The 24,893-nt window shown below is 33.0% G+C and overlaps 1 protein-coding gene across 1 annotated transcript; it reads right to left on the bottom strand.

Annotated features, from left to right (window-relative positions):
* Nucleotides 1–6,608: 6,608 nt before the first annotated feature.
* Nucleotides 6,609–12,936, bottom strand: LOC146937985 (receptor-like protein EIX2). The gene is made up of 3 exons (XM_085752050.1): nucleotides 11,057–12,936; nucleotides 7,068–7,657; nucleotides 6,609–6,927 (listed from the first exon to the last, which is right to left on the bottom strand). Exons 1-2 carry the CDS (start codon nucleotides 12,793–12,795, stop codon nucleotides 7,084–7,086), a joined length of 2,313 nt encoding a protein of 770 aa, XP_085608176.1. The 5' UTR covers nucleotides 12,796–12,936; the 3' UTR covers nucleotides 6,609–6,927; nucleotides 7,068–7,083.
* Between the last annotated feature and the right edge of the window lie 11,957 nt (nucleotides 12,937–24,893).

Genomic DNA, 24,893 nt, shown 5'->3' with positions numbered 1-24,893 from the left:
TATTTATTTTTAGGTTTCGTGGGGAATAATTTTATTTCTTTTTGCCAAAATAAATTAATTAATTTCTTTTTATGCATGTAACCTACGAGAAATATTTAGTTGGGCACAACTTCAAATCAAAAGTATTTAGGTACACACATGAATCATAAATTATTTTAAAAAAAAATTAGTCACAATCACTTGATATCATTTATCTTTTAAATTTTATCAATCATGTATGTGTGTCCAAATAAATTTTATTTGGGGTTGTGCCTATGTAAGACTTACTATCTAACCTAACCTACATGTAAATAAAGATAAAAAAAATTATTACATTTATATATTTATTTATTTATTTTTAAAGAGTGTTACAATTATTATTGATGACTGGAGATAATGTATCCTTGATTAATTGACTACTGGAGTGTATCATATGCAGCTGCAGACTTCATGCATTGATGAAAAGATGTGACGCATCGAATACCATGTTCAGAGCATATATAAGCCTTCGGTATGATCCAATGGTCGTTCGACCATTAAATCATAGAATGGTTGTATAAATATCATTTTTTTATACAATATTGCTATTTATTTTCCACCATGGCACTAGTGAGAAGGTTGAAGTCGTAGTGTATTTTGGGATGGTAAAACCAATGGTGAGAGAGATGCATATTTTTTTTAAAATCTTAATTTTGGTGTGGGCCATGGAGGGATTAACAATCGAGGTGAAAATTCCCTAAATATCCCAACGACTGTTAACCACCGTTTGGTAGTGACGGTTACCTAAATACTCCCCTTGAGATAATTATATGCAACTTTAGTCTGCTTAATGTTGCTGTGTAGTGTCGTTATCTCTTGTCTTGCTGTTGCAGTTTGAAATCCTTGTTACTGAAATTCTTAATATTTAGCAATTGAGATTATGCGTAAGTTTTGATTTCTCATTTAAAAATTGTGAATTGCATAAGCTATGCTTTTAGAATTCTTTGGTATATGGTAAGTTTGCTTGACAGGCTGATCGAAAATTGATGCCAATATAAACCGTGCTCTTTAATCGTCATTTTCTATTCTAGTACAGAACTATCAAATATGAAGTTCATGGCAAGGTACTGTCAAGATAATGTATCGTTTATTTTGTCCATAGTGCTAATAAAATAGTACATTGCGTGTGAAGCAACATGCCTAAGAATAAGCCAAAATAAATCATTCAATAGGAGATTTAAAAGAGGGAATATCTTTGGAGAAAAGACGGGAAATCCCCTTTAATATTATGTTCAAATCATCGGTTGTGAGGAAATAAATGTTGAAACCTCTCGCATTAAAAGAAGAGTACTGACTCAAATGAGAAGAGTGATGCATATCAAAGTTATTTTTCACCAGAGAAAATCAAATTTCATATGTGGTTTTTTTTAAGTGTACACATCAAGTCTAATCATCTCATCAAACAAAAATTTGATTTTATAAACTGTCTTCATGAAAACAAAAAACAAAATCATTAATGAGAGTCATTACTTGTTATTATTTTCGTGAATATATGTTTACCCTAAACAGAGAAATTGTACCACTCTGCAGTGTTTAGCTTATGTTGTATTTGATTGAGAATTGGGATCCCATCCTATGACATGTCTTGTTTAAAACTTAGTATTTGAAATGTAAACTTTGACGGCCAGTTTTAGAAAATACATTTGAAACAAAATTACTTTGATTTTCAAAAAAAAGAAACATTTTAACATGTAGCTTGAACATGAAGGAAGCAGAGGCCCTGAAACAGTTTTCGTCATCCATTTAGTAGACTTTTTGATGTTGTGTTGGATAAGGAAAAATTGGTTGCAGATATGTTTGAAGAGTAAGGTTGAGTTAAAATGAATTTCAACAAAATAGACAGTAAATAAAATGAAAAGGTCCAACTTCTCATAATAGCTTTCCAAAAACCAAGTCTTGAGATACATACTATGAACTGCCAGTCCATTGAGGAAGAGATTGACTTAATTGTGTTGGTTTCTCTGTATGTTCAGCTATAGGAAACCTATAACATCAAAGCATGGCAATCAAAATTCAATCTATTATTAATAAACTAAAAGTTTATATTTTGTGCAAGATTATGATACTTGGACTTGAGCTGGTCGATTTCTGAGAGAGGTATTTTTTTCCTCCATAAGATGTCTGAATTGCGAGAAGAAGCAACAGACCTCTGCTTAGTAGGAAAACATGAACTGTACTTCACAAACATGGTTACATAATCTATCAATGTGATACTATTGTCGAACTGCATAAGAAGTTGACGAAAGTCGTATTACAAACTTGAAGCAGACATACATATCTTTACCTAGTGAAGAACTTATGATGCAAATGAAACAATGAAAGTTTGAAATGAAAAATATGAAATATAAATATAAACAATCATCTTGAATCACAATGCTAAAAACTATCAACAACACCAGGTAAACAAATAAAAAAAAACATTCAAATATTGTAGTATTTCTCTGGAATCCACATTTGAAAATTGCTCTCCAAAATCTTTTGAGACTGAATAAGCAGGACACAAGTGGCGCCACTAATTCACAAAATATAGCAAAAAGAAACTATTCAATCTTGTTCTCATGAATTAAGATAACTTTTTATCGCATTTCACATACTTTTACTATTCGTTGTGTCTACATTTGTAAGAAAGAACAGCAAATGAGTAACATTCCCAAGACATTGCTTCTCTTGAGAAGTTCCTTCAGGAAAGGATTAGGTTGGTGGTAAAGCTGGTGCTCTTGGTGATTCCGTTGATGTTACTTGTGACAAGAGCAAGATCACGGTTACTTCAGACGGCAATTTCTCATAGAGTTTTGGGATCGTTGTTTTGCTTAATTTTATTGCTCTGTCAGGTATCCTATTAACACTGCTAACTTAAGATTCTTGTACCATTTTTAGTAAGGTTGGATATTTCAAGGAAGAAAGTGAAGATCAATTTCACTAAGGTTGATATATTTCATGGAAGAAAGTGAAGAAAGCCAACTAAGATTACCCGTGTGCAGATTAGGACCGTAGTTGTTGGATAAGTCAAGGTGGAAAAGGATAGATGAATGTGTGATGTTGTGTTGAATGGATGGAATTCTTATCACATCAAACTCATTCCAGCTCAAATCCAAGTAATTGTGAAACTCAAGTTGTAGAATACAAAGATTCATCTCACTTTCCAATTGATAGAACTGGAGATCAAGTTTTGTAACTCTTCCGGTCATGTTGTCACAGATGACTCCTTCCCAAGCACAACAATCATTTTCAGTTGACCATGTTGATATCTCACCAAAAGTATCTTTGATTCCCTGTTTGAAGGTCAAGAGTGTCTCTCGATCTTTCTCATTGCATCGAACCAGCATGTGATTGCTGCACATGGTTTTATGGAATATGGTTATAGATAAAAGTAGAAGCAAAAGAAGTGATATTTGTGAAGTAAGAATGGTCATCATGAATAATTGTTTAAATCAGAGAAGAAGATCTAATTCAAATAGGATTATGATTTTTTATGAGATTTTAATGTATTTATATTAGACAGGGTTATAGGAAAGCTTGAAAAAAACATAAATTGGAAAAAGATACATCGGACAATGATTGATAAGAAAGTATGTGTAAAACATTAATCAAATGGCGTCTAATTGTTAGAAGAAATGAAATAGCTCCAAAACCATAAGACTTTGAATAGGCAAGGAAGGCTTGGAATAATATAATTTCTTTGAACCTCATGTTTTAAACTTGGTGCCAAATTATTCAAAACTTATCATATTACGATTAGGATGGGAAAATGTTTAATTGATACTATTTTGTTGACAACAATTATGTGGATCACCTTGTCATCATTTGAGCCTTTTAGATATGACAAAGGAAATTGCTATGAATACCACACAGATTTGGCAAAATTAAATTCCAACTTTGTCATTTAAAATTAACAAAGTAATACAAATTGAAATTTGTTTTGTTGTTAACCCTCTGATTTATAAGGAAAATGGATACTAAGTTACCCGGACTTTAAACTTGTGTGACAAGGTGATCTTTGAGTCAAATTATAAACACTTCCAAATTATAGAAACTTGTGTGACAAGGAGCTATCTTTGATATATTTATTATATCTTTAGTTGTCAAATTGGTCACAAATTCCAAATCCTACACTTAATTAAGAATGAGGTAGAAACTTTCAAGCTTCTATAAATGTTTCTTTTATTAATGTCTTGAAATACTAATTTGGATGTGCAGTAATTGTCATCTCTTTTTGTTAATTTAAGTTATAAGATTGTACATGTATCATCGTTGTAAACTAGTTTATCTTCAACAAATCATCCTAAATATTGTAGCAAGTTATAGTTTAACTTAGATATGACAGTATTGGTTTCTTCTTATCATTGCAAATCAATTCAGGGTTAGGGTGGTAGCCATGCCACTGTCGTCGTTTTATTTGGTTCTGGTTCTGAGTTTGATCTAGTTTGAAGCTGTTTGGTTTTGAATCCTTCAACTTTGGGTTTGACTTTAGACTGTATTGCTCAAAAAGGGCTATGGTTTCGCGATCTTGGACGTTGTTTCTTGGATGTCCATTCTCTCCGAGGATTTCATGTTTAATACTCTGAAGGAGTACTATGACTTAAAATCTTTCAAGTGAGACATTGGACTGGGAATTTGCATTTAAGTGATTAATTGGCACACGACATACTACAGTTCATGTTCCACACTTACTAAAACCAACTTTATATCTTCATTTCTTTTGTTTTGATAGAAGGAAAATATAAGTTTACTTTAGCACAATAATTAAAGGATGGGTGATGATGATATAATACAGCATCGCTGTTCACAATATTATTCACTATGTCCCAAGATCGGGTTGTTTATGACAACCGTGTTACCTATATGTTTATACAACATAGCAAGCAATGTTTGCCTTGTGATCACTGTGAGACTCAATAGTAATGCCGCTAACCTTCTCTTCTTCTGGTATCGACTAATTGATGTAAGTGTTGTTCTGATTTGAACGAGCCTTCATTTAAATTAAGAATGAATAAGTTTTTGCAAGTAATGAACAATCAGTGAAATTTGTTGTATGATGTAGGTGGTTAAGCATTATTTTGAAGAATTAAAAGAGGAACCACTTAGGGATAACTTTGTTGTGAAATATCCCCATGAGTTTCTGTATAATGATTCTTATTCACCTTTCTGTGAAATATCCCCCAAGAGTTTCAATAGAAGAATGATAATGGTGGTTGTCTTTCATCATTATCACAAGAAAGTTGAGAATCAAAGGGAAATCAATCGTTCAACATTTAGGTGAAAGTAACTCCAACACTGCAAAATGCTGCTCCGAGTGTTGAGGATAAGATTTCGAACATTGCTTCACTACAAATAATTTTATCTCGAATTTTTAAATCGATTGTGCGAAGCCAGTTAAGGATAATATTATAGACATTTCTTCTCTTGAGAAGTTCCTTCATGAAAGGATTAGGTTGGTGGTAAAGCTGGTGCTCTCCGTGATTCCGTTGATGTTACTTGTGACAAGAGCAAGATCACCACGGTTACTTCAGACGGCAATTTCTCAGAGAGTTTTGGGATCATTGTTTTGCTTAATTTTATTGCTCTGTCAGGTATCCTATTAACACTGCTAACTTAAGATTCTTGTACCTTTTTTAGTACCGGGTGAGAATGATTATTGCAATTGATCATGTTCATGCATATCCATATAACCGCAGTGTCACTGAACTAAATGGTTGTTCCAGCTCAGTTTAACTGCTTTTAGTTACTACTTTTTCAAATCTGTATGCATTCCATATAAATCAAATTTTTTTTTGCTGTATGTCCAAGTTCTAGTTTAACTTAAATAGGACAAATTGATTTTTCTCATTATTGAAAATCAATTCAGATGATATCTTCATGTAAAGTAGATGTGGAGGAAGAAAATTATTGATTATAGCTCATACCGTAGCGTAGCAAGAGGAGCAGAATTTAGTGCATAATAAAAACAACTGCAGATACTTCGTAATCGGAGATGTAGGCACAATATTGAAAACCTGATTTGCTGCTGTGTTATGGTCTGTTATTTAATGGTTGGTGGTTAGAGTTCTGTGGATTGTTGTGTCCTTTCGGTTTAAAAACAAATAAATAATATAAGTTTCATATAGCTCTTAATTGTTGATATCACAATGGCTCTGTTTGGAAGATTATATCAATGCACAATTTTCATAAAATCGCCACATATCTTACAAACTGACAAAACAAAAGCACCGTATTTGACCAGTCACCTTTCTGATTAATTTTTCTCTTCAATTTTCATATAAAGAACCATTATAAACCTATTAAGATTGTCTAAAAGCACAACATTTGGAACAGTTGACAACATGAATCCATTCATTCCCTAACTTATATAAAAACATTACAACAGTTGTACAGTCATGTATTATCTCATCTCGTCTCATACAAAAGTTGACAATATTCGCTCTTTTTGGAAAATTATATCCACGATTTGCAAAAAATGCAGAATCTTGTACATTAATAATCACCTGATAAAGATTGAAAGCCGTTGAAAAGGATCAACTATTCTTTGTTTGGATATTTCTCATTACAAACCACTATTTGCTGCTAGACATAATTTTGTGAAATAATTACAATTTTTGATTTAAAAGTGGCCATAATTTATTGATTAAAATAAAAAACATCCAAACAATCAAATTTCATATGGGATTTAGCTATAATCTAAAATTACAAGCAGCAAAGTTTCTACACAATTTCTTATTCTGCAACTATCCGCATAAACTAATATATAGAGAGATATACATAACATGAGTAACATTAGAGAGGACAAGCCCCAAGAACAGTAGTCCAGTCACATCTGACCTCATCTGATACGGCCCTTGATTGCTGGTATCGACAATTATGTCCATGATTAGATTAACATTAATAATGCCTGATCGTCACATGCATAATCACCTGATAAAATATGAATCAAATGCAATTGATATAACTTTTAAGGATGAATGATAAAATACTCTATCAACTAATCAGTGAATTATGAATGATAAAATACTCTGTAGTCTAATCAAAAAAACTCTGAGGTAGGTTTAACTAACCTTAACTAGCAGGAGCTCAGTTTCGGCGAAAGCTATTTAACTTTACGGTTAAAGTAACATAGAGATAGTCACCCACTGTATCAACTAACCGAAAGTACGCATGCCTCCATTTCCTAATAAGAAACATAGAACCACAGATCCCCCAGAAACCTACTGCAAATCCCACTCCCATGCCTAGATACAACGACTCTCTTATAGATTCATCATCTTCATTCTCTGCATTTCCAGGATTTTCTTCTTCCGTTGTACAGTTATTAAGAGGAGCTCCGCATAGTTTAGGATTGCCAATGTAGCTCGATGCATTAAAACTTTGAAGTTGTGTTCCGATCGGGATTCTTCCGTCAAAATTATTATATGATAAATTCAAATAACCCAAAAAGGTTAAGAGAGACATGCCCTGAGGAATTTCACCAAAAAACTTGTTATTAGAGAGGTCGAGAGATTCCATATTTTTCATGCCTCCAATCGTCTTCGGTATTGTTCCAACAAAATTATTGTGAGATAAGTTTAACGTTTGAACTTGAACAAGCCGAAACAATTCCAATGGCACTTCTCTAGACAAGCTATTGGCTGAAAGGTCAATAGTTCGCCTTTGTTGGTGATTTCCAAAATAATGGAATCACTTTAAATCAAAAGTTGTAACTCTTCATGGGAATCATTCATATACATTGGAACTTTTCGCAAAGTATGCTTAACGAACATTTGCATTGATTCAAATGTATATGATTATAACCTTTGACAAAAGGGTGCTTAATGAACCTTTGCATTGATTCAAGTGTATATGATTATAACCTTTGACAAAGGGATGTTTAATGAACCATAACATTGTTTCAAATCAAAGGGGTGTTTTCTCTCATATGAAGGGTCATATAATGCACTATAAATGCTTGACATTTGGGCATTAGTTGGACACACAAAAAAAAAAGAACAACAACATAATTCTCCATCATTCTCTTACTCTAAATCATCCATCAATTCTCTAATGCATGAGTGAATTGCTGGAACCATAAATCTGTAAAATACTGTTAGGAGATACGCTTGGTGTGGTTGTGCAATACACGTCAAGGAACTCATAGTATCATGAAGGGGATTCGCCGGTCATTCCTTATTGCATCCAATATACAGTTATTGGTGGGGGCGAATCGAACCTAAAGGTTAGTATGGCAACCCCATACGCTTTGAGTTTGCATGCATAACCATTAATCTTTTCAGGTTTCAAGTACAGCAGCATCTTCCCAACAATCAAGATATACAACAAATCTTTGGAATTTATGTGCACACTTCATCATAGTCATCTTCATCATCTTCTTGGTCAAGTTATTGCAGCAGACCCCCAACACAAGATCCAACAATCTTTAGGTTCGATTTATGATTTACTTGTGATTAATGGCTGCAATTTTTGGTGAGATGAAAGCTTACATTTTCATTCATGACTACGGTGAACGGTAAACAAATTCCTTTTATGAATATATGTTATGGAAATTTATGGATAAATATTTCATATGTGATGTGTTTATGTTAAATTTACATGTGGTTGTAGATAATATATGCATGATAAATTTTGATATGTATAAAATTTATCGTTTGAAATCTGTTTAATGTTAATTTGAACATGAGATAATATCCATATAAGTGATGACGTATTATGAAATATTTAGTGTTCTAAATGCATGTGTATAGTATCTAAGTAAAATATGAATATGTTAGATTTAACATGTGGTGACATATATATGCATGATTTAGAAATTGTTCAAGTATATGAATTTTGATGAGTATAGTAATACGTTAAGAATGTTTAAACACTATTTTATTTATGAAAGTAGTGTAGATAAATTGCCAAAATATCAAGTGGTTGCTTTAATGATATTATTTACTCTGTGTAAGAGATTATTATCATTAGTATTGTGTTGATATTATATGTACATGATAATATGAAAAGTAATGGTTAATTTCTTGTTTATCATGATATTAAAATAATTTGGGTATGTTTTGAATTATTGTAAGTTGATATATGTTCATGGAAGAAAGTCATAGAAAATATTAATGATTTTGGTTCATTGTTTATTCTTCTATGTCATTGTTTATTGAAATTTAGTATTGAACATATTTAAACATAAACTTGAATTTAACACAATGAATTTATGATATATGTATTAGTTATATGATAACTAAGATCAAAATGATTGTGTTATATTTAATTTTATGTGGAGTATATGACTTACATGTTTAATCCCATCTTATGAAGTTTGGTTATGACATTCTTTTATGATCAATTTTTATTTTGCTATGTATGTTTAATGCATTCAATGTATGATATATCTTGGCTAGATATAAAAGAAAAGTTGAAGTTCAAATTGAAATGCATGTTAAATATTGTTATAGCAAAGGTGTAATGACATAAAAGTTTGTGCATTATTACAATATACTCAATTGACAAAAGTGTGTCATGGTTTGATGATAGTTGGTGAATACTATCAAGAGTATATAAGTTGATCCATAGACATAGTTATGAGAATACAAAATCTATGTGAAGAATTGAATATTCAAAGTTTATAAAAGTTAAAAGAAAATCTTGCAATTATTTGACGAAATGATTGACAAGGAATGATGTCTTTGGAAATGATGTTGAATACATTGAAGACATTATTAGGGATGGGGTACAAACCCAAATCTAATTGATTACCAATGGTGGAAACTCAACCCACACTTGAGTAGCATCAAGTCTTGGGTTCAATGGTGAAAGTACACTATTAGAGTAATTGAAGTACTTGACAATAGATAACATCCCAAGGGGTAAAAAGTACTTGGACCATAAGAAGAAAAAGGGTAGGATGAGGTTTTCCTCTTAATGGACATATAGCATATATTTGCTGGAATGCATACTTATGGGGCATTTCCGATATAGTCTACCTATGTGAGAATGAAGTTTGGCCGCTTCACGGAGTTCAAGGGTTTGACTCTTAAATTCTCATGAAAAAGGATATATGACACAAGGCCTTCTTAATGTGTCATCTTACAAGTCTCTTTATCAATGGTACCGAGATTCTATGTGTAAGTTATGCACACTTGTTCTAATGGATAGTTGGTTCAAAGCTTGCCTACCATACTATTTGGGAATGAGCGAAAACTTAACTTACTAAGTAATGGTTCAAATCGCGAGATACCATTATCTGAAGGCATGGAATTTCCGGATTTATGTGATTTAGTATTTTGAAAATGGTGGGGGATTGTTGGTGATTTCCAAAATAATGGAATCACTTTAAATCAAAAGTTGTAACTCTTCATGGGAATCATTCATATACATTGGAACTTTTCGCAAAGAGATGCTTAACGAACATTTGCATTGATTCAAATGTATATGATTATAACCTTTGACAAAAGGGTGCTTAATGAACCTTTGCATTGATTCAAGTGTATATGATTATAACCTTTGACAAAGGGATGTTTAATGAACCATAACATTGTTTCAAATCAAAGGGGTGTTTTCTCTCATATGAAGGGTCATATAATGCACTATAAATGCTTGACATTTGGGCATTAGTTGGACACAAAAAAAAAAAAGAACAACAACATAATTCTCCATCATTCTCTTACTCTAAATCATCCATCAATTCTCTAATGCATGAGTGAATTGCTGGAACCATAAATCTGTAAAATACTGTTAGGAGATACGCTTGGTGTGGTTGTGCAATACACGTCAAGGAACTCATAGTATCATGAAGGGGATTCGCCGGTCATTCCTTATTGCATCCAATATACAGTTATTGGTGGGGGCGAATCGAACCTAAAGGTTAGTATGGCAACCCCATACGCTTTGAGTTTGCATGCATAACCATTAATCTTTTCAGGTTTCAAGTACAGCAGCATCTTCCCAACAATCAAGATATACAACAAATCTTTGGAATTTATGTGCACACTTCATCATAGTCATCTTCATCATCTTCTTGGTCAAGTTATTGCAGCAGACCCCCAACACAAGATCCAACAGCCTTTCTGGTTGGATTTTAGAAACGTAATGTTGACCTTTTGTAAACAACTCAATTGTGCTAGTGAACGGATAAGTTTCATCATTAGTAACCATATCAGTCAAGTTGTAGACACACTTTGGCATAGAACCGGAAAGTTTGTTATGTGCAAGGTCTAAGTGAATCAAATTAGAGAGATTAAATAGTTGTGGTGGAATAGTCCCTTCAAATTTATTAGCTCTCAATATGACCACTTCTAAGTTTTGTGACATCTTGATTGGTATGGTTCCAGAAAATTCATTTTCTCCTAAGTTCATGAATTCCAATTGTTTCCAGTTAGAGAAGTACAATGGAAGTTCCCCAGACAACCTATTACTCCAGAGATTCATGACTCTCAGTTCTTTCAAGTTCTTCCAACTATGTGGAATTGATCCTGAGAAGGAGTTGTAAGACAAATCAACTTCATGGGCCATTGGTGATATGTTTGGGAGTCCTCCTGTGAAATTATTGTGATCTAACCTTAACATGGAACAATTTAGTGTTAGGTTAGATATGTCTTCAGCAATCAAATTGTTTGACAAAATAAGTTCATCGGATATTCTTTCTATAAGGCTCGAGAACTTCTTTCTATCTACCAACGAAATTCCCGAGCTCGATAAGTCGAAAGCTTGTAGTGACTTTTGTGTATATATCCAAGATGGAAAGTTTGGGCCTTGATTTGTATTGTCCAAATAAAGTTCACTTAGTTGAAAAGGAGGAACCCAATCCAAATCAAATTGGAATACAAAATTTGAATTACTCAAGTCTAGTGAGTCTAAACTAGAGAGTTTGGAAAAATTTAAATTTGAAATTTCACCAGAGAAATTATTAGAACCAATAGATAAGAAATTTAAGGATGAGAGGTTTTCTATTCCATCTGGAATTGATCCTTGTAGTTGGTTATAAAAGAGATCAAGGTGTCTCAAATTTTGAAGGTTTAGCATGCTTGAAGGTATCTCACCATATATATTGTTCACTGAAAGGTCAAGATAGGTGAGATCTTTGGTGAGATTAAAAAACCCATTTGGTAAATGAGAGGTGAAGTTGTTGAAAGAAAGATCAAGAGTTACAATTGAAGACAAATTCAAATACTCAACAGATGGGAAGTTGTTCAGGTTACATTCACTCAACTTTAATTCTAATAGTGAAGGAAGTGTATTCACTATTTGAAGCCAATTGGTTTCCTTATGAAGATCAATTTCACTGAGGTTGAGATATTTTATGGAAGAAAGTGGAGAAAGCCAATCAAGATTATCCATGTGGAGAAGATCAATTCCACTGAGGTTGAGACCGAGGTTGAAGGATAAGTCAAGGTAGACAAGTTTAGATGAATGTGTGAAGTTGTGTTGAATGGATGGAATTCTTATCACATCAAAATGATTCCAGCTCAAATCCAAGTAACTGAGAAACTCAAGTTCTAGAATACAAAGATTCATCTCACCTTCCAAATGATTGTAGATGAGATCAATTTCTGTAACTCTTCCAGTAATGTTGTCACAATGGACTCCTTCCCAAGCACAACAATCATTTTCGGTTGACCACGTTGATATCCGACCAAGAGTGTCATTGATGCCTTGTTTGAAGGTTAACAATGTCTCTCGATCTTTGTCATTGCATCCAAGCACCCTGTGATTATTGCTAGACATTGTTATTTGGAATGTTGTTATGATTGATAAAAGTAGAAACAAAAGAAGTGACATTTGTGGAGTAAGAATGGTCATCATGAATAATTGTTTGAATCAGAGAAGATCTAATTTAAATGAGATTATGATTTTTTATGAGATATTAATGTGCTTATATAAGATGTTCGGTTAGGGAAATTGGAAAAAGGTTGATAAGAAAGAATGTGGACAACAGTTTCAAATGGGGTCTGATTGTTAGAAAAAATAAATAGGTCCAAAACTATAAGACTTGGAATCTTGAAGTAAGTGATAAGCAATATGCGGACAATAGTTTTACATTTCCAACTCAATTAGTGATATTTTTAGAAAGTTTCAATAAAAGTTGTTATTTTTATACATATTTGACAAAAAAAAATTATTGTGATAGTTTAGAAAGTTAGTGTGATTCAAATTGAATATTAATTACTTCTCTAGTGTGATTCACTAGAGAAGGTGTGAAAACATCACAACTCATGAAAACTTTGAAAGCCTTTGAAAACAGAACTTGCCCTGTTTCATTTTCTTTGTATCGGAATAATGCAAGACCAGCCCCTTCACTGGGTCTCTTGTTATAGGCTTCCTCGAAATCATCACGAAGAGAGGCATTCAATTCCGATCAAAAAGTGGCTAGAAGCCATAGTTGGAATAACCAAATTCGGCCCGGGATAATTAAGCTGTCAACTTGATCTCTCATATCAGCCACCCAATCATTAAGGCATTCATGCAATTGATGAGCTAAGGTCCGATAATGTTTGGCTACTTGGGTGGATCTCGTGCAAAAGACGTACATGGATAGCCAATAAGTCAAGAAGGCTATGTGTTCATGTTCTGAAACTTCTTTGTCATGGGGTTTGTGTTCCTGTTTAATATAGGGACCACAAGTAGCTCTGACAAAATCAAAAGTAACAGCTGATTTACTTTTGCTAGGATCAAATGTTACACCAATAGGCTTTAAGCCTGTAATGGCTGCAACATCTAACAGTGTAGGTGTGAACATGCCACACTTCAGATGCAAGCTATTGGTCGAACTATTCCAAAAATGAAGTGGAGCTAGGAGCATGTGTTATTGGTACCTAGGGCCTTGCCTCGATAACTGAATAAGATAAAAAATACCTAGATCTTTCCAAATATTACCTTTACGGGCTTCGATTCTATCAAGATACGCAATACAGTCTTCAACCTTATCGATTATTGGAGCTGACCTAAAAACCCTAGTTTCTAAATAATGAAGGTTGTAAGGTTTGTTAGGGTTCCTAGCAAAAACAAGGAGTAAATCCGTTCTATCATGAGGAAATAAGGCTTTAGTTTCCTCACTTTCATCTTTCTCAAGGGGTCCTAAGTATGCACATAATGAGGTCGAAGAAGGAACTAATACTTGGGATCTCCAGACTTGAGTACTATCCTCTCTCATATCCGGTTCATCAGCCAACAACCAATTTCCAGGTTGATATTGAACTAAAAAGTTTTGCAGTTCCCGTCTTGGTGGAGATCGCGAAGGACTACTAGCATCACTCACCATAGTGATAAAAAGATAATGCATGATGATGTAAATTTTTCAGAGAAAAAGGGTTTTGTTGGTTGAAATCTTTTCAGATGCAAACACGATGAAAACTCTGCGATGAAGGAGAAGAAAAGAACAGAAAGTGCGAATCAAACCGAAAAGGTGAAGAGGAAAGGGTTTCTCCCCTTTTGTAGTCTTAGATGGTCAACAAGTGTCAATGTTCAAATTGACAGGTATAAAAAATTGTGGTTCCCAAGAAGTAGAATGTGGCCCACTAAGTGGGATTTAATGACGTCACGAAGAGGTTTCTTCAACTGCCTTTGAGTTCTGATAAAAGTGATGTCATTTATCTCGACGAGAAGACACGTTCAACAATATTCCAAAAAGCCTCTTTCTTCTTCTATCTGAAGATACAAACGAGAAAGACGTTTTTGGTGGGCAATTTGTTAGCCTGTATTTTCGACAGGTTACAATAAATGCAGTCAACTAAGTTTGACTCAAGTGCTGAAGAATTCGAAATCAGTTCGACCCTCAAGCTGGATCGAGTTCGTGGATGTAAAAAGATATTAGCATTCGATGAAGAGGCTTCGACGAGCAAGGATGATATCGAAGAGAAGTTGGTACCAGATCGACGAGGCAAAAACAATTACTGTCGAAGAAGATATCATTTGAAATTCAAAAGATGTCAAGGGTAGTTTTTAGCGGTTATGACCGACGGTTTCTGTATAGGCAGTTACTTAGTATGAATAAGAGTTTTTCATAGGGAAAACGGGTCACAATTCGCATACACACGAGACTTACACACTCAAACTATCCGCACTATAGGAGAAATGAGCGAACAAGTTGCAAATGTATGAATCTGTGTACCACTTTTTATTCATTTATGTAATCTAACCTTTTCTTTTAAATTAAATTCCTTGCAATTTACCCTTTTTTCTTAGCAATTTCCTTCCCGGATTAAGCGCGTGTTCGGTCCCGACTTTTATACTTTTTTGGTTCACTTCAAGAACATTCATACTTTCTGTCAAACATAAACACAATATGCCTAGAGATTTACTGGTTGGTCTCTCAAGTTAACCGTTTTTGGAAACCAGCGTTTGTTAACTAAGGGTAAACAACATGTTACTTTTAAATTTCATGTAACATGAAATTTATACTTCTACAATGTCGGAAAACGGTACATTGAATGATATCATATCATGTTAAACCAATTGCATCAAAACAAACTTCTCATCTGAATTGATACTAAGTTGATAAATTTGACTTTGATACTCAGTTGATAAATTTGACTGAGATACTTAGTTTTCCATTTTGTTTTTCCTACATTTTCATTGGCAAAAATTCTTCATAATTAATGAATTGAAAATTTTGTCATCATTGCTTCATATGCACTCCAAAAATGTACCATGTTAGATAAAAGGACCATTGAAAATGAATATGAAATGGCTCAATAAACAAAATCATAACCCCATGTAAAAAATGAATTTCAGGCAAACATTAAATAAATATGATTTTTTTTAAGCGTCAAAAACATCAAAAATCATATTTGATGCATGATTTTGTTCAAAAAGTTATAGTTTTTTTAGGAATAAATTCTTATAATTATAAACATTCTTGCAAAAATTCATCAAAAAAATTTAATTTTTAGTCAAAGATGAATTAATCCAAATTTTTAAGCGCCAAAAGTAGAAAAAACTCATATTTAATTCATGTTTTGTTAAAAAATTCTATTTTTTTTAGAAGAAATTCTTATAATATTACAAACATTCCTGCAAAAATTCTTTCAAGCTTTTGAATGATACAAATGAGTTGATTGAAAAGTAGAGACTAAAAATGGTGATAGAAAACTTTTAAGGAGTAGTCAAAGAAAAATTTCACGGGGACTAAAATAAAACATCACCTTATAACATTTACAGTATAAGGAAAGAAAACATATTTAACACTTTAATTAATTAAGTTAATTAATAGTGTAAAAACGTAGAAGGATTATAGTAGTCAGCTGCAGCAAAATCATGTCCACGTCCTAAAACCTTGTTTAAATTCACTTATCTTCCACATTTTTTTTTCCTTTTTTCTTCAAGATTAAAATAAGTTTTCTTTCAAAATTTATATGCTGGAGGTTTTCCATTCTCTTTTAACTCATAATCTGTTGGAACATGTGTGGAAATTGAGTAAAAAGACTAAACACAAATTCCCATGTTGGGTAGAACTAGTGTTGTGTGAATTGAAAAAAGTGGAAGTCCCACATCGGATGGAACACACACATTAGTAGTGTTTATATACTGGGGGTGTACCTCTAATTAATGGGGGTATATAATTATGTGAACGAAGTAAGCACTAGAAGGATGAGATAATAGAAACTCTTAATGAGATCTATACTCTATGTTGAGTGGAGTACATAGCTACAGGAGTACTCTTGATAGACTCACCTATACGAATGTGGAACTCAGGCCGGTTTCTATGGAATTCAGGGCAGAATACGAATGTGGAATTGAGGCCGGTTTCTATGGAATTATACGAATGTGGAACTCAGGCCGGTTTCTATGGAATTCAGGGCAGAATACGAATGTGGAATTGAGGCCGGTTTCTATGGAATTCAGGACAGAATACCTAGAGCGTTCGTTAAAACCGGGATAGACGTGCAGGGTCATAAACGCACGGGCTTTTAGAATACACCTTATGAAAAGGTTTGTGTGTGGGTTCTATGTCTGAGATAGAGTTCAATGCTGTAAGCAACTCTTGTTAATCAGAATTTTACTCGCTATGCAAAGGTTCAAGTTGTAGGCGACACCTTTGTTTACTAGCAAATCTTATGGAGACGTTTTTGACGTTATTTCTGAAACCATTTTTTAAATTCAAGTGGGGGATTGTTGGAACATGTGTGGAAAACACAAATTCCCATGTTGGGTAGAACTAGTGTTGTGTGAATTGAAAAAAGTGGAAGTCCCACATCGGGGGTACATAATTATGTGAACGAAGTAAGCACTAGAAAATATATATATTGATATATATTTTATTATTTGGAAATGATAAATTAAATAATTAATTTAATCATTATTAGAAAGTGTTTTCTTTTAGTCCCCAAATTTTGCTAAAATATTTGGGTACGCAATCTAATATATTTTAGTACTTGATCTGAAATATATTTTGGTCCATAATATAATATATTTTTGTACTAAATGTAATATATTTTGGTACTCAATTGAGATATTTTTGTATTAGAGCTAATATGTGAATTACTTAATCACAAAGTAATATATTACTTGTTCCCAAAGTTTCTCATATTACTTGTTCCCAAAGTTTCTCACTTATTAGTTGTGAATTTTCTCTATAAATAGAGAACTCACATAGTGCATCTCACACACCAAAGAGTTTCATTGAGTTGTCGGGAACTCTTTCTCTCTTCTCCCTTTCTTGACTTGTGTTGACGAGTCTTTCTTCTCTTCATCTCCTTTTTCTGTCCCTTCGGAATTAAGAGTGTTCTTAAGAACATAGTCCCTTCTCGGTTTAACGTCCCTTCGGAATTAAGAGTGTTCTAAAGAACATAGTTCCTTCTCGGTTTAACGTCCCTTCGGAATTAAGAATGGTCTTAAAAACATAGTCACTTCGATAATATAAGTCCCTTCAGAATAAAGAGTACTTTTAAGATCATAGTCCCTATTTGGAATAACAATGTCCCGTCGGAATTAAGAATGATCTTAACAGTATATAAAAATATTTCAATATTTTTCTATTTGAGGAGAAATGGTGGTATCACCATATTTGAGTGGTCGTAGTACCATATTGATAGTTTGGAGAACTTAAAGGTTAGAATGGTGGTAACACCATATTTGAGTGGTCTCAACACCATAATAGAGTGGTAACAGTACCATATTAAAGTGGTTTCAGTATTAAAGAGTGGTCTTAGTACCATATTTGAGGGTGTAATACTCGAACGGTTTTCTACAGTGCAGTAGTTAACCGCACAGTTGTAGCTGGACTTGTTTTATCCTGGAGGCGGCGTGGTTGATAGTCTGCCTTGCACAATTTTGGGCAGTGCCACGAAATGTCTTAAAGAGAGCAACCTGGTCTCAACCTAGTAGCAACTTCGGTAGATAATAGAATTTGGAAATCCAAATACAACAGTTTAGAAATCCAAAAACAACAATTTTAAGACGTTTCTTGATGTTATGTCTACCGAAGAAGTTACTTATTGAGGTTAAGTTGTCACTAAATACAAGAAGGATAAATCAAGCTATAGAAATACATCTTTCGACTGAAACGAAGAAGTGTTTGTTGTTATAACAACAACACTAAGAAATTCACATATGCGACTTTGAAATTTATTTTCAAAAATCAGTGAATAGAACCTTCAAGTGTTGTTGCATCGTCCTAAATCTTCTACTTCATCCTTGACAATTGACATAGACAAATATTTAGCATAACAAACGGTTGATCGGTAGGACAAAATTATTTGTCAAGTATTGGAAATTTTTGGACAGTGCAATAACAAATGAAAAGGACGTAAGGTTTTAATTGAAAATTGAGTGTACCTGGTTAGAAGCATCGTGTCCCTACTCTACCAAATATTGCTTCAGTTCAGCACATGAACTAACTAATTTACTTTTGGTAAACAAGAACATATATTTATGTTATTGATTATAAACTAGCTGGAGCACCAATTTTTGGTAGACAGATATAAACTCGAGCACTCAATTATTTTAGGATGTTAATCCTATAAGAACAGGTCTAGTGACTTGTACTCTATGCATTCTTGTGGGAAAAGATTGCACCTTTAATGGTAGGTTCAAAATTAAAATTCTCCTTCTATTTTATTAGTTGTGTGATTTTAATATTTGACATGTGAACAAGGGTTTAATTTTAAACTAACTTGGACTTAATTCCAAAGTTATATAATTAGACAATTTTATTTTTTGCAGTAAAGATAAATGAACCAAAATTTCATATAAATCAATGTTTAGAGAACTTGAATCTCTAAACTTAATAAATTATGATATGTGCGAACTTGATGGCACATAAACTAGAAATGATAAAATGATATTTTATCATATTTATTGATGACTGTAAATTTTGAAAAATAAAATTGATATGCTTGATATGTTCAATTTTTACAATGAAAATTGAAATTTATGTTGTATAGAGTACTAAAGTCTAAGAACAAAAATTCTAATTAAGAAAATTTTGAAGAAAAGACAACCCAACTTGTCTTATTTTTGAACTTGGGATTGTCTAGACTATATTTAGATTCTGGACCCCAAGAAAGTTTACCTCACTAGTAGAGCCTATGAATGTGTATTCATTGGGTATGATATAAGCAGCGAAACATGTAGGTTTATGACCTAAATGCTAAAGTGATCATAGAATTAAAAGATGCCGATTTCTATGAAAATATATACCCCTTTAAATAAAGAATAGTGGGGGCTCTAATGGGAGCACGACATTAGTGGGGGCAAAATAAATTCCATTTTAAAAAAATTAAGAACTAGTGGGGGCAATATATCTGATCACATTTCAGTAATCAGAAATAGTTATGAAAACATCAAACGAGATGTTATAGAACCTCGAAGAGGTAAGAAAGCTATAAGTGCTAAAGAGTATGAACTTATGGTTTATACATTGGAAGAAGATCCATTAAGCCTTAACGAAGCTATATCCTTATTGGATGCTGAATTATGGCAAGAAGCAAAAAACGATGAAATGGATTTTCTAGAGTCTAACAAAACATGACACTTGGTTGACTTGTCTCATAATTGCAAAAACAATCGGTTGTATTTGGATTTGGGAAAAAGAACTAAAACCTGATGGTACGGTTTATGAATACAAGGCCCTCCTTGTAATCAAAGGTTTTAGACTGAGAAAAAAATATAGACTTCTTCGACATTCATTCACCAGTCACTAGAATCATATATCCATAAGAGTACTAGTCCCTTTAGCCGTTGTTCATAACTCAATAGTACTCAAAATAGTACTAGTCCCTTTAGCTGCTGTTCATAACTCAATAGTACTCAAAATGGATGTGAAAGTTGCCTTTTTTATGGTGAATAGAAGAAGAAATCTATATTAGACAACCTGAAGGTTTTGCGATTCATGGACAAGAAAACAAAGTCTGTAAGTTAGATAATTCTTTGTGAGGTCTAAAATAAACTCTTAAGGAATGATATGAAAAATTTGGCATTCTAATGCTATCGAATGAGTATAAAGTGAATGAAAGTGACAAATAATATTTGCACGATCATATGTCTCTATGAAGACAACTTGCTCATATTTGGTTTAAAAATTCATGTTTTGAATTATGTGAAATCATTGTTTATCAATAACATTGATAAGAAAGACCTAGACAAAGTTGAAGTAATTCTTGGTTTCAAGATTACTAGATCAGAAAAGAGAACTTTTCTGATGAATCTCACAAAGTTGAGAATATCTTGAGAAAATGTAATTATTTAACCGTAAACTTGCAAGCATATATTATGATCCAAGTGTAAGAACACTTGAGATGGATTTAAACAAATAGAATATGCGAGCATCATTGGCAATCCTTAGGTAAGCCATTGAATGTATTAGACCCGACATTGCCGATGTCGTAAAACTCTTATGCAAGTTTACTAGTAGACGGATGAGAAGCATTGTCATGCTATTGAAAGAGTCATGAGGTGCCTTAAGAAGATTATGACTCTAGGATTACATTATGAGAAGTATCATATTGTACTTGAATGGTACAAGATACAAATGAGAAGTATCATATTGTACATGAATGGTACAAGATACAAAATAGAACATCCTTCAGATGAGTCTTAAAGCGACCAGTGACTGCACATTGAGCATCATTGGAGGAGTTATTTGTAGAAACAAATGATATTGACTCAGTCCACTATGAAATGAATCTGAGATGAGAGCACTAGAGAAAACTAGTGAAGAAGCAAGTTGATAAGATGCTTGCTAGTTGAGAACCCTTAGTGGGTAAAACTGTTTCCAGAAGTGTTAATTCATTGTGATAGTACTGCAGCTATTACAAAAATTGAGAATCGTTACTACAATGGCAAGAGACGATTATTAAGGCACGAACACGTAAAGAATTAGAGAGCTAGCTACTCTCAAAAGGAACAGTTGAAGTATATCATGTACGTACTGATAAAGAATAAGTCAATCCTTTGACGAAAGGAATTACTGAAAAGAAAGTCCTAAACACATCCAATAGGATGGGACTAATGCCCAAAGGTGACAAGTGATGGTAACCCGACCTACATGACTGGAGATCCCAAGAAATAGGTTCAATGGGTAATAACAAATCATGAGTGATAGAACATGCTATGAGAAAATTAAGAAAGCATGAATCCTGCAGCGATAGAAGGATGAGATAATAGAAACTCTTAATGAGATTTATACTCTATGTTGAGTGGAGTACATAGCTACAGGAGTACTCTTGATAGACTCACCTATACGAATGTGGAGCTGAGGCCGGTTTCTATGGAATTCAGGGCAGAATACCTAGAGCGTTCGTTAAATCCGGGATAGACGTGCAGGGTCATAAACGCACGGGCTTTTAGAATACACCTTATGAAAAGTTTTGTGTGTGGGTTCTATGTCTGAGATAAAGTTCAATGATGTAAGCAACTCTTGTTAATCAGAATTTTACTCGCTATGCAAATGTTCAAGTTGTAGGCGACACCTTTGTTTACTAGCAAATCTTATGGAGACGTTTTTGACGTTATTTCTGAAACCATTTTTTAAATTCAAGTGGGGGATTGTTGGAACATGTGTGGAAATTGAGTAAAAAGACTAAACACAAATTCCCATGTTGGGTAGAACTAGTGTTGTGTGAATTGAAAAAAGTGGAAGTCCCACATCGGGGGTACATAATTATGTGAACGAAGTAAGCACTAGAAAATATATATATTGATATATATTTTATTATTTGGAAATGATAAATTAAATAATTAATTTAATCATTATTAGAAAGTGTTTTCTTTTAGTCCCCAAGTTTTGCTAAAATATTTGGGTACGCAATCTAATATATTTTAGTACTTGATCTGAAATATATTTTGGTCCATAATATAATATATTATTGTACTAAATATAATATATTTTGGTACTCAATTGAGATATTTTTGTATTAGAGCTAATATGTGAATTACTTAATCACAAAGTAATATATTACTTGTTCCCAAAGTTTCTCATATTACTTGTTCCCAAAGTTTCTCACTTATTCGTTGTGAATTTTCCCTATAAATAGAGAACTCACATAATGCATTTCACACACCAAAGAGTTTCATTGAGTTGTCGGGAACTCTTTCTCTCTTCTCCCTTTCTTGACTTGTGTTGACGAGTCTTTCTTCTCTTCATCTCCTTTTTCTGTCCCTTCGGAATTAAGAGTGTTCTTAAGAACATAGTCCCTTCTCGGTTTAACGTCCCTTCGGAATTAAGAGTGTTCTTAAGAACATAGTTCCTTCTCGGTTTAACGTCCCTTCGGAATTAAGAATGGTCTTAAAAACATAGTCCATTCGATAATATAAGTCCCTTCAGAATAAAGAGTACTTTTAAGATCATAGTCCATATTTGGAATAACAATGTCCCGTCGGAATTAAGAATGATCTTAACAGTATATAAAAATATTTCAATATTTTTCTATTTGAGGAGAAATGGTGGTATCACCATATTTGAGTGGTCGTAGTACCATATTGATAGTTTGGAGAACTTAAAGGTTAGAATGGTGGTAACACCATATTTGAGTGGTCTCAACACCATAATAGAGTGGTAACAATACCATATTAAAGTGGTTTCAGTATTAAAGAGTGGTCTTAGTACCATATTTGAGGGTGTAATACTCGAACGGTTTTCTACAGTGCAGTAGTTAACCGCACAGTTGTAGCTGGACTTGTTTTATCCTGGAGGCGGCGTGGTTGATAGTCTGCCTTGCACAATTTTGGGCAGTGCCACGAAACGTCTTAAAGAGAGCGACCTGGTCGTGACTCAACCTAGTAGCAACTTCGGTAGATAATAGAATTTGGAAATCCAAATACAACAGTTTGGAAATCCAAAAACAACATAATCCACCTTTTTTTTTCTCTTTTTTCAATCTTCACCCGTTTGTTTCGGTTCGTAGGTTTCCACAACCTATCAGCACCGGTTGGTATACAACTATTCGAATGAGTAATTACCTACACATATCAAAGTGGTGGTATAAATTTGACTACTTCATTAGGAAAATTCTATATGCAATGCATTACAAACCACTTAGAAGGATCAAAGTGGTGCAGAAATTTACGCTGCTCTACATTGTATATTCATATTAGCATACTAGCATGTAGAAAATTACAGAATTCCAATCTCTATGTTCCCTAGATTGAAAACAAAGTTGCTGTACATGTTACTTTTAGATTTCATGTAACATGAAATTTATACTTCACGTGGTCGGAAAACGGTACATTGAATGATCTCATGTTAAACCAATTGCATTACAACAATACTCAGTTGATGAATTTGACCGAGATACTCAGTTTTCCATTTTGTTTTTCCTACATTTTCTTCAAAATTTCTTCATAATTAATGAATTGAAAACTTTGTCCTCATTGCTTCATGCACCCCAAAAATGTACCATGTTAGATAAAAGGACCATTTGAAAATGAATATGAAATGGTTCAATGAACAAAATCATTACCCCATGTGAAAAATGAATTTTGTCATCTGAATTCATATTCAGTTTTCTTTTTCGTTGTCCCTACACTTTCATTTCATTCACAACAATTATTGAATTGAAAATTTTGTCATCATTGCTTCGCTTCATTCATGAAAAATGCATCATGTTAAATAAAAGTACCATTCGAAAAAAGAAATTGAAAGAAAGATGACAGAATCGTATTTTCAATGAACAAAATCATTACATCGTGTAAAAAATTAATTCTTCACCAATAACGGTAGTTACTCTTGGAACCACAGCCCCCGTGGAAATTAAATTAAAAAGACCAAACACAAATTCTCACCTTAGGTATAATTAATGTTATGTGAATTAGAAAAAGTAGAAGTTTCACGTTGTATAGATCACACACGCAGTGTTTGTATAGTGTGGGTGTATAATTAAGTGAACAAAATAAGCACTAGAAGAAAATATAGATTGATATATTTTATTATTTGAAAATGTTAAATTAAGTAATTAATTATTCAATATTAGAAACTAGAAAGTGCTTTCTTAATTACCCCTCATGTTTTTTTAAAATATAATATATTTTTTTCATGTTTTATTAAAATATACTCCCTCCGTTTCAAAATGAGTGTCGTTTTAGGTGTTTACATACATATTAAGAAATGCAATGATTAAAAGAAAGAGAATGGTTATTTTACCAAATTATCCTTATTAGCTATTGGTTAGTTTTAAAAGTAATACTTTGGAAGTAGTGTGCAGAGTATTAATTGGAGGGTACAATTGAAAAGAAAAAGTTATTATTGCATTGGAAACTGAAAGTGACATTCATTTTGAAACAATTTTTTTTAGCTAAAGGGACACTCATTTTGAAACGGAGGGAGTAATATATTTTTTTTAATCAATATGATATATTTTGGTACTCAATTTAAGATATTTTTCTACTAAATTTAATATGTGAATTACTTGTTTGCAAAGTAATACTTGATTTACTTTGTATCCCAAGTTTCTTACATATTAGTTGTG

The sequence above is a fragment of the Medicago sativa genome, chromosome 3 (genome assembly GCF_051527215.1).
Source record: "Medicago sativa cultivar Bolivia chromosome 3, Bolivia_mono, whole genome shotgun sequence".
Lineage (NCBI taxonomy): Eukaryota > Viridiplantae > Streptophyta > Magnoliopsida > Fabales > Fabaceae > Medicago > Medicago sativa.
This window is presented reverse-complemented; position numbering and strand designations above follow the sequence as displayed.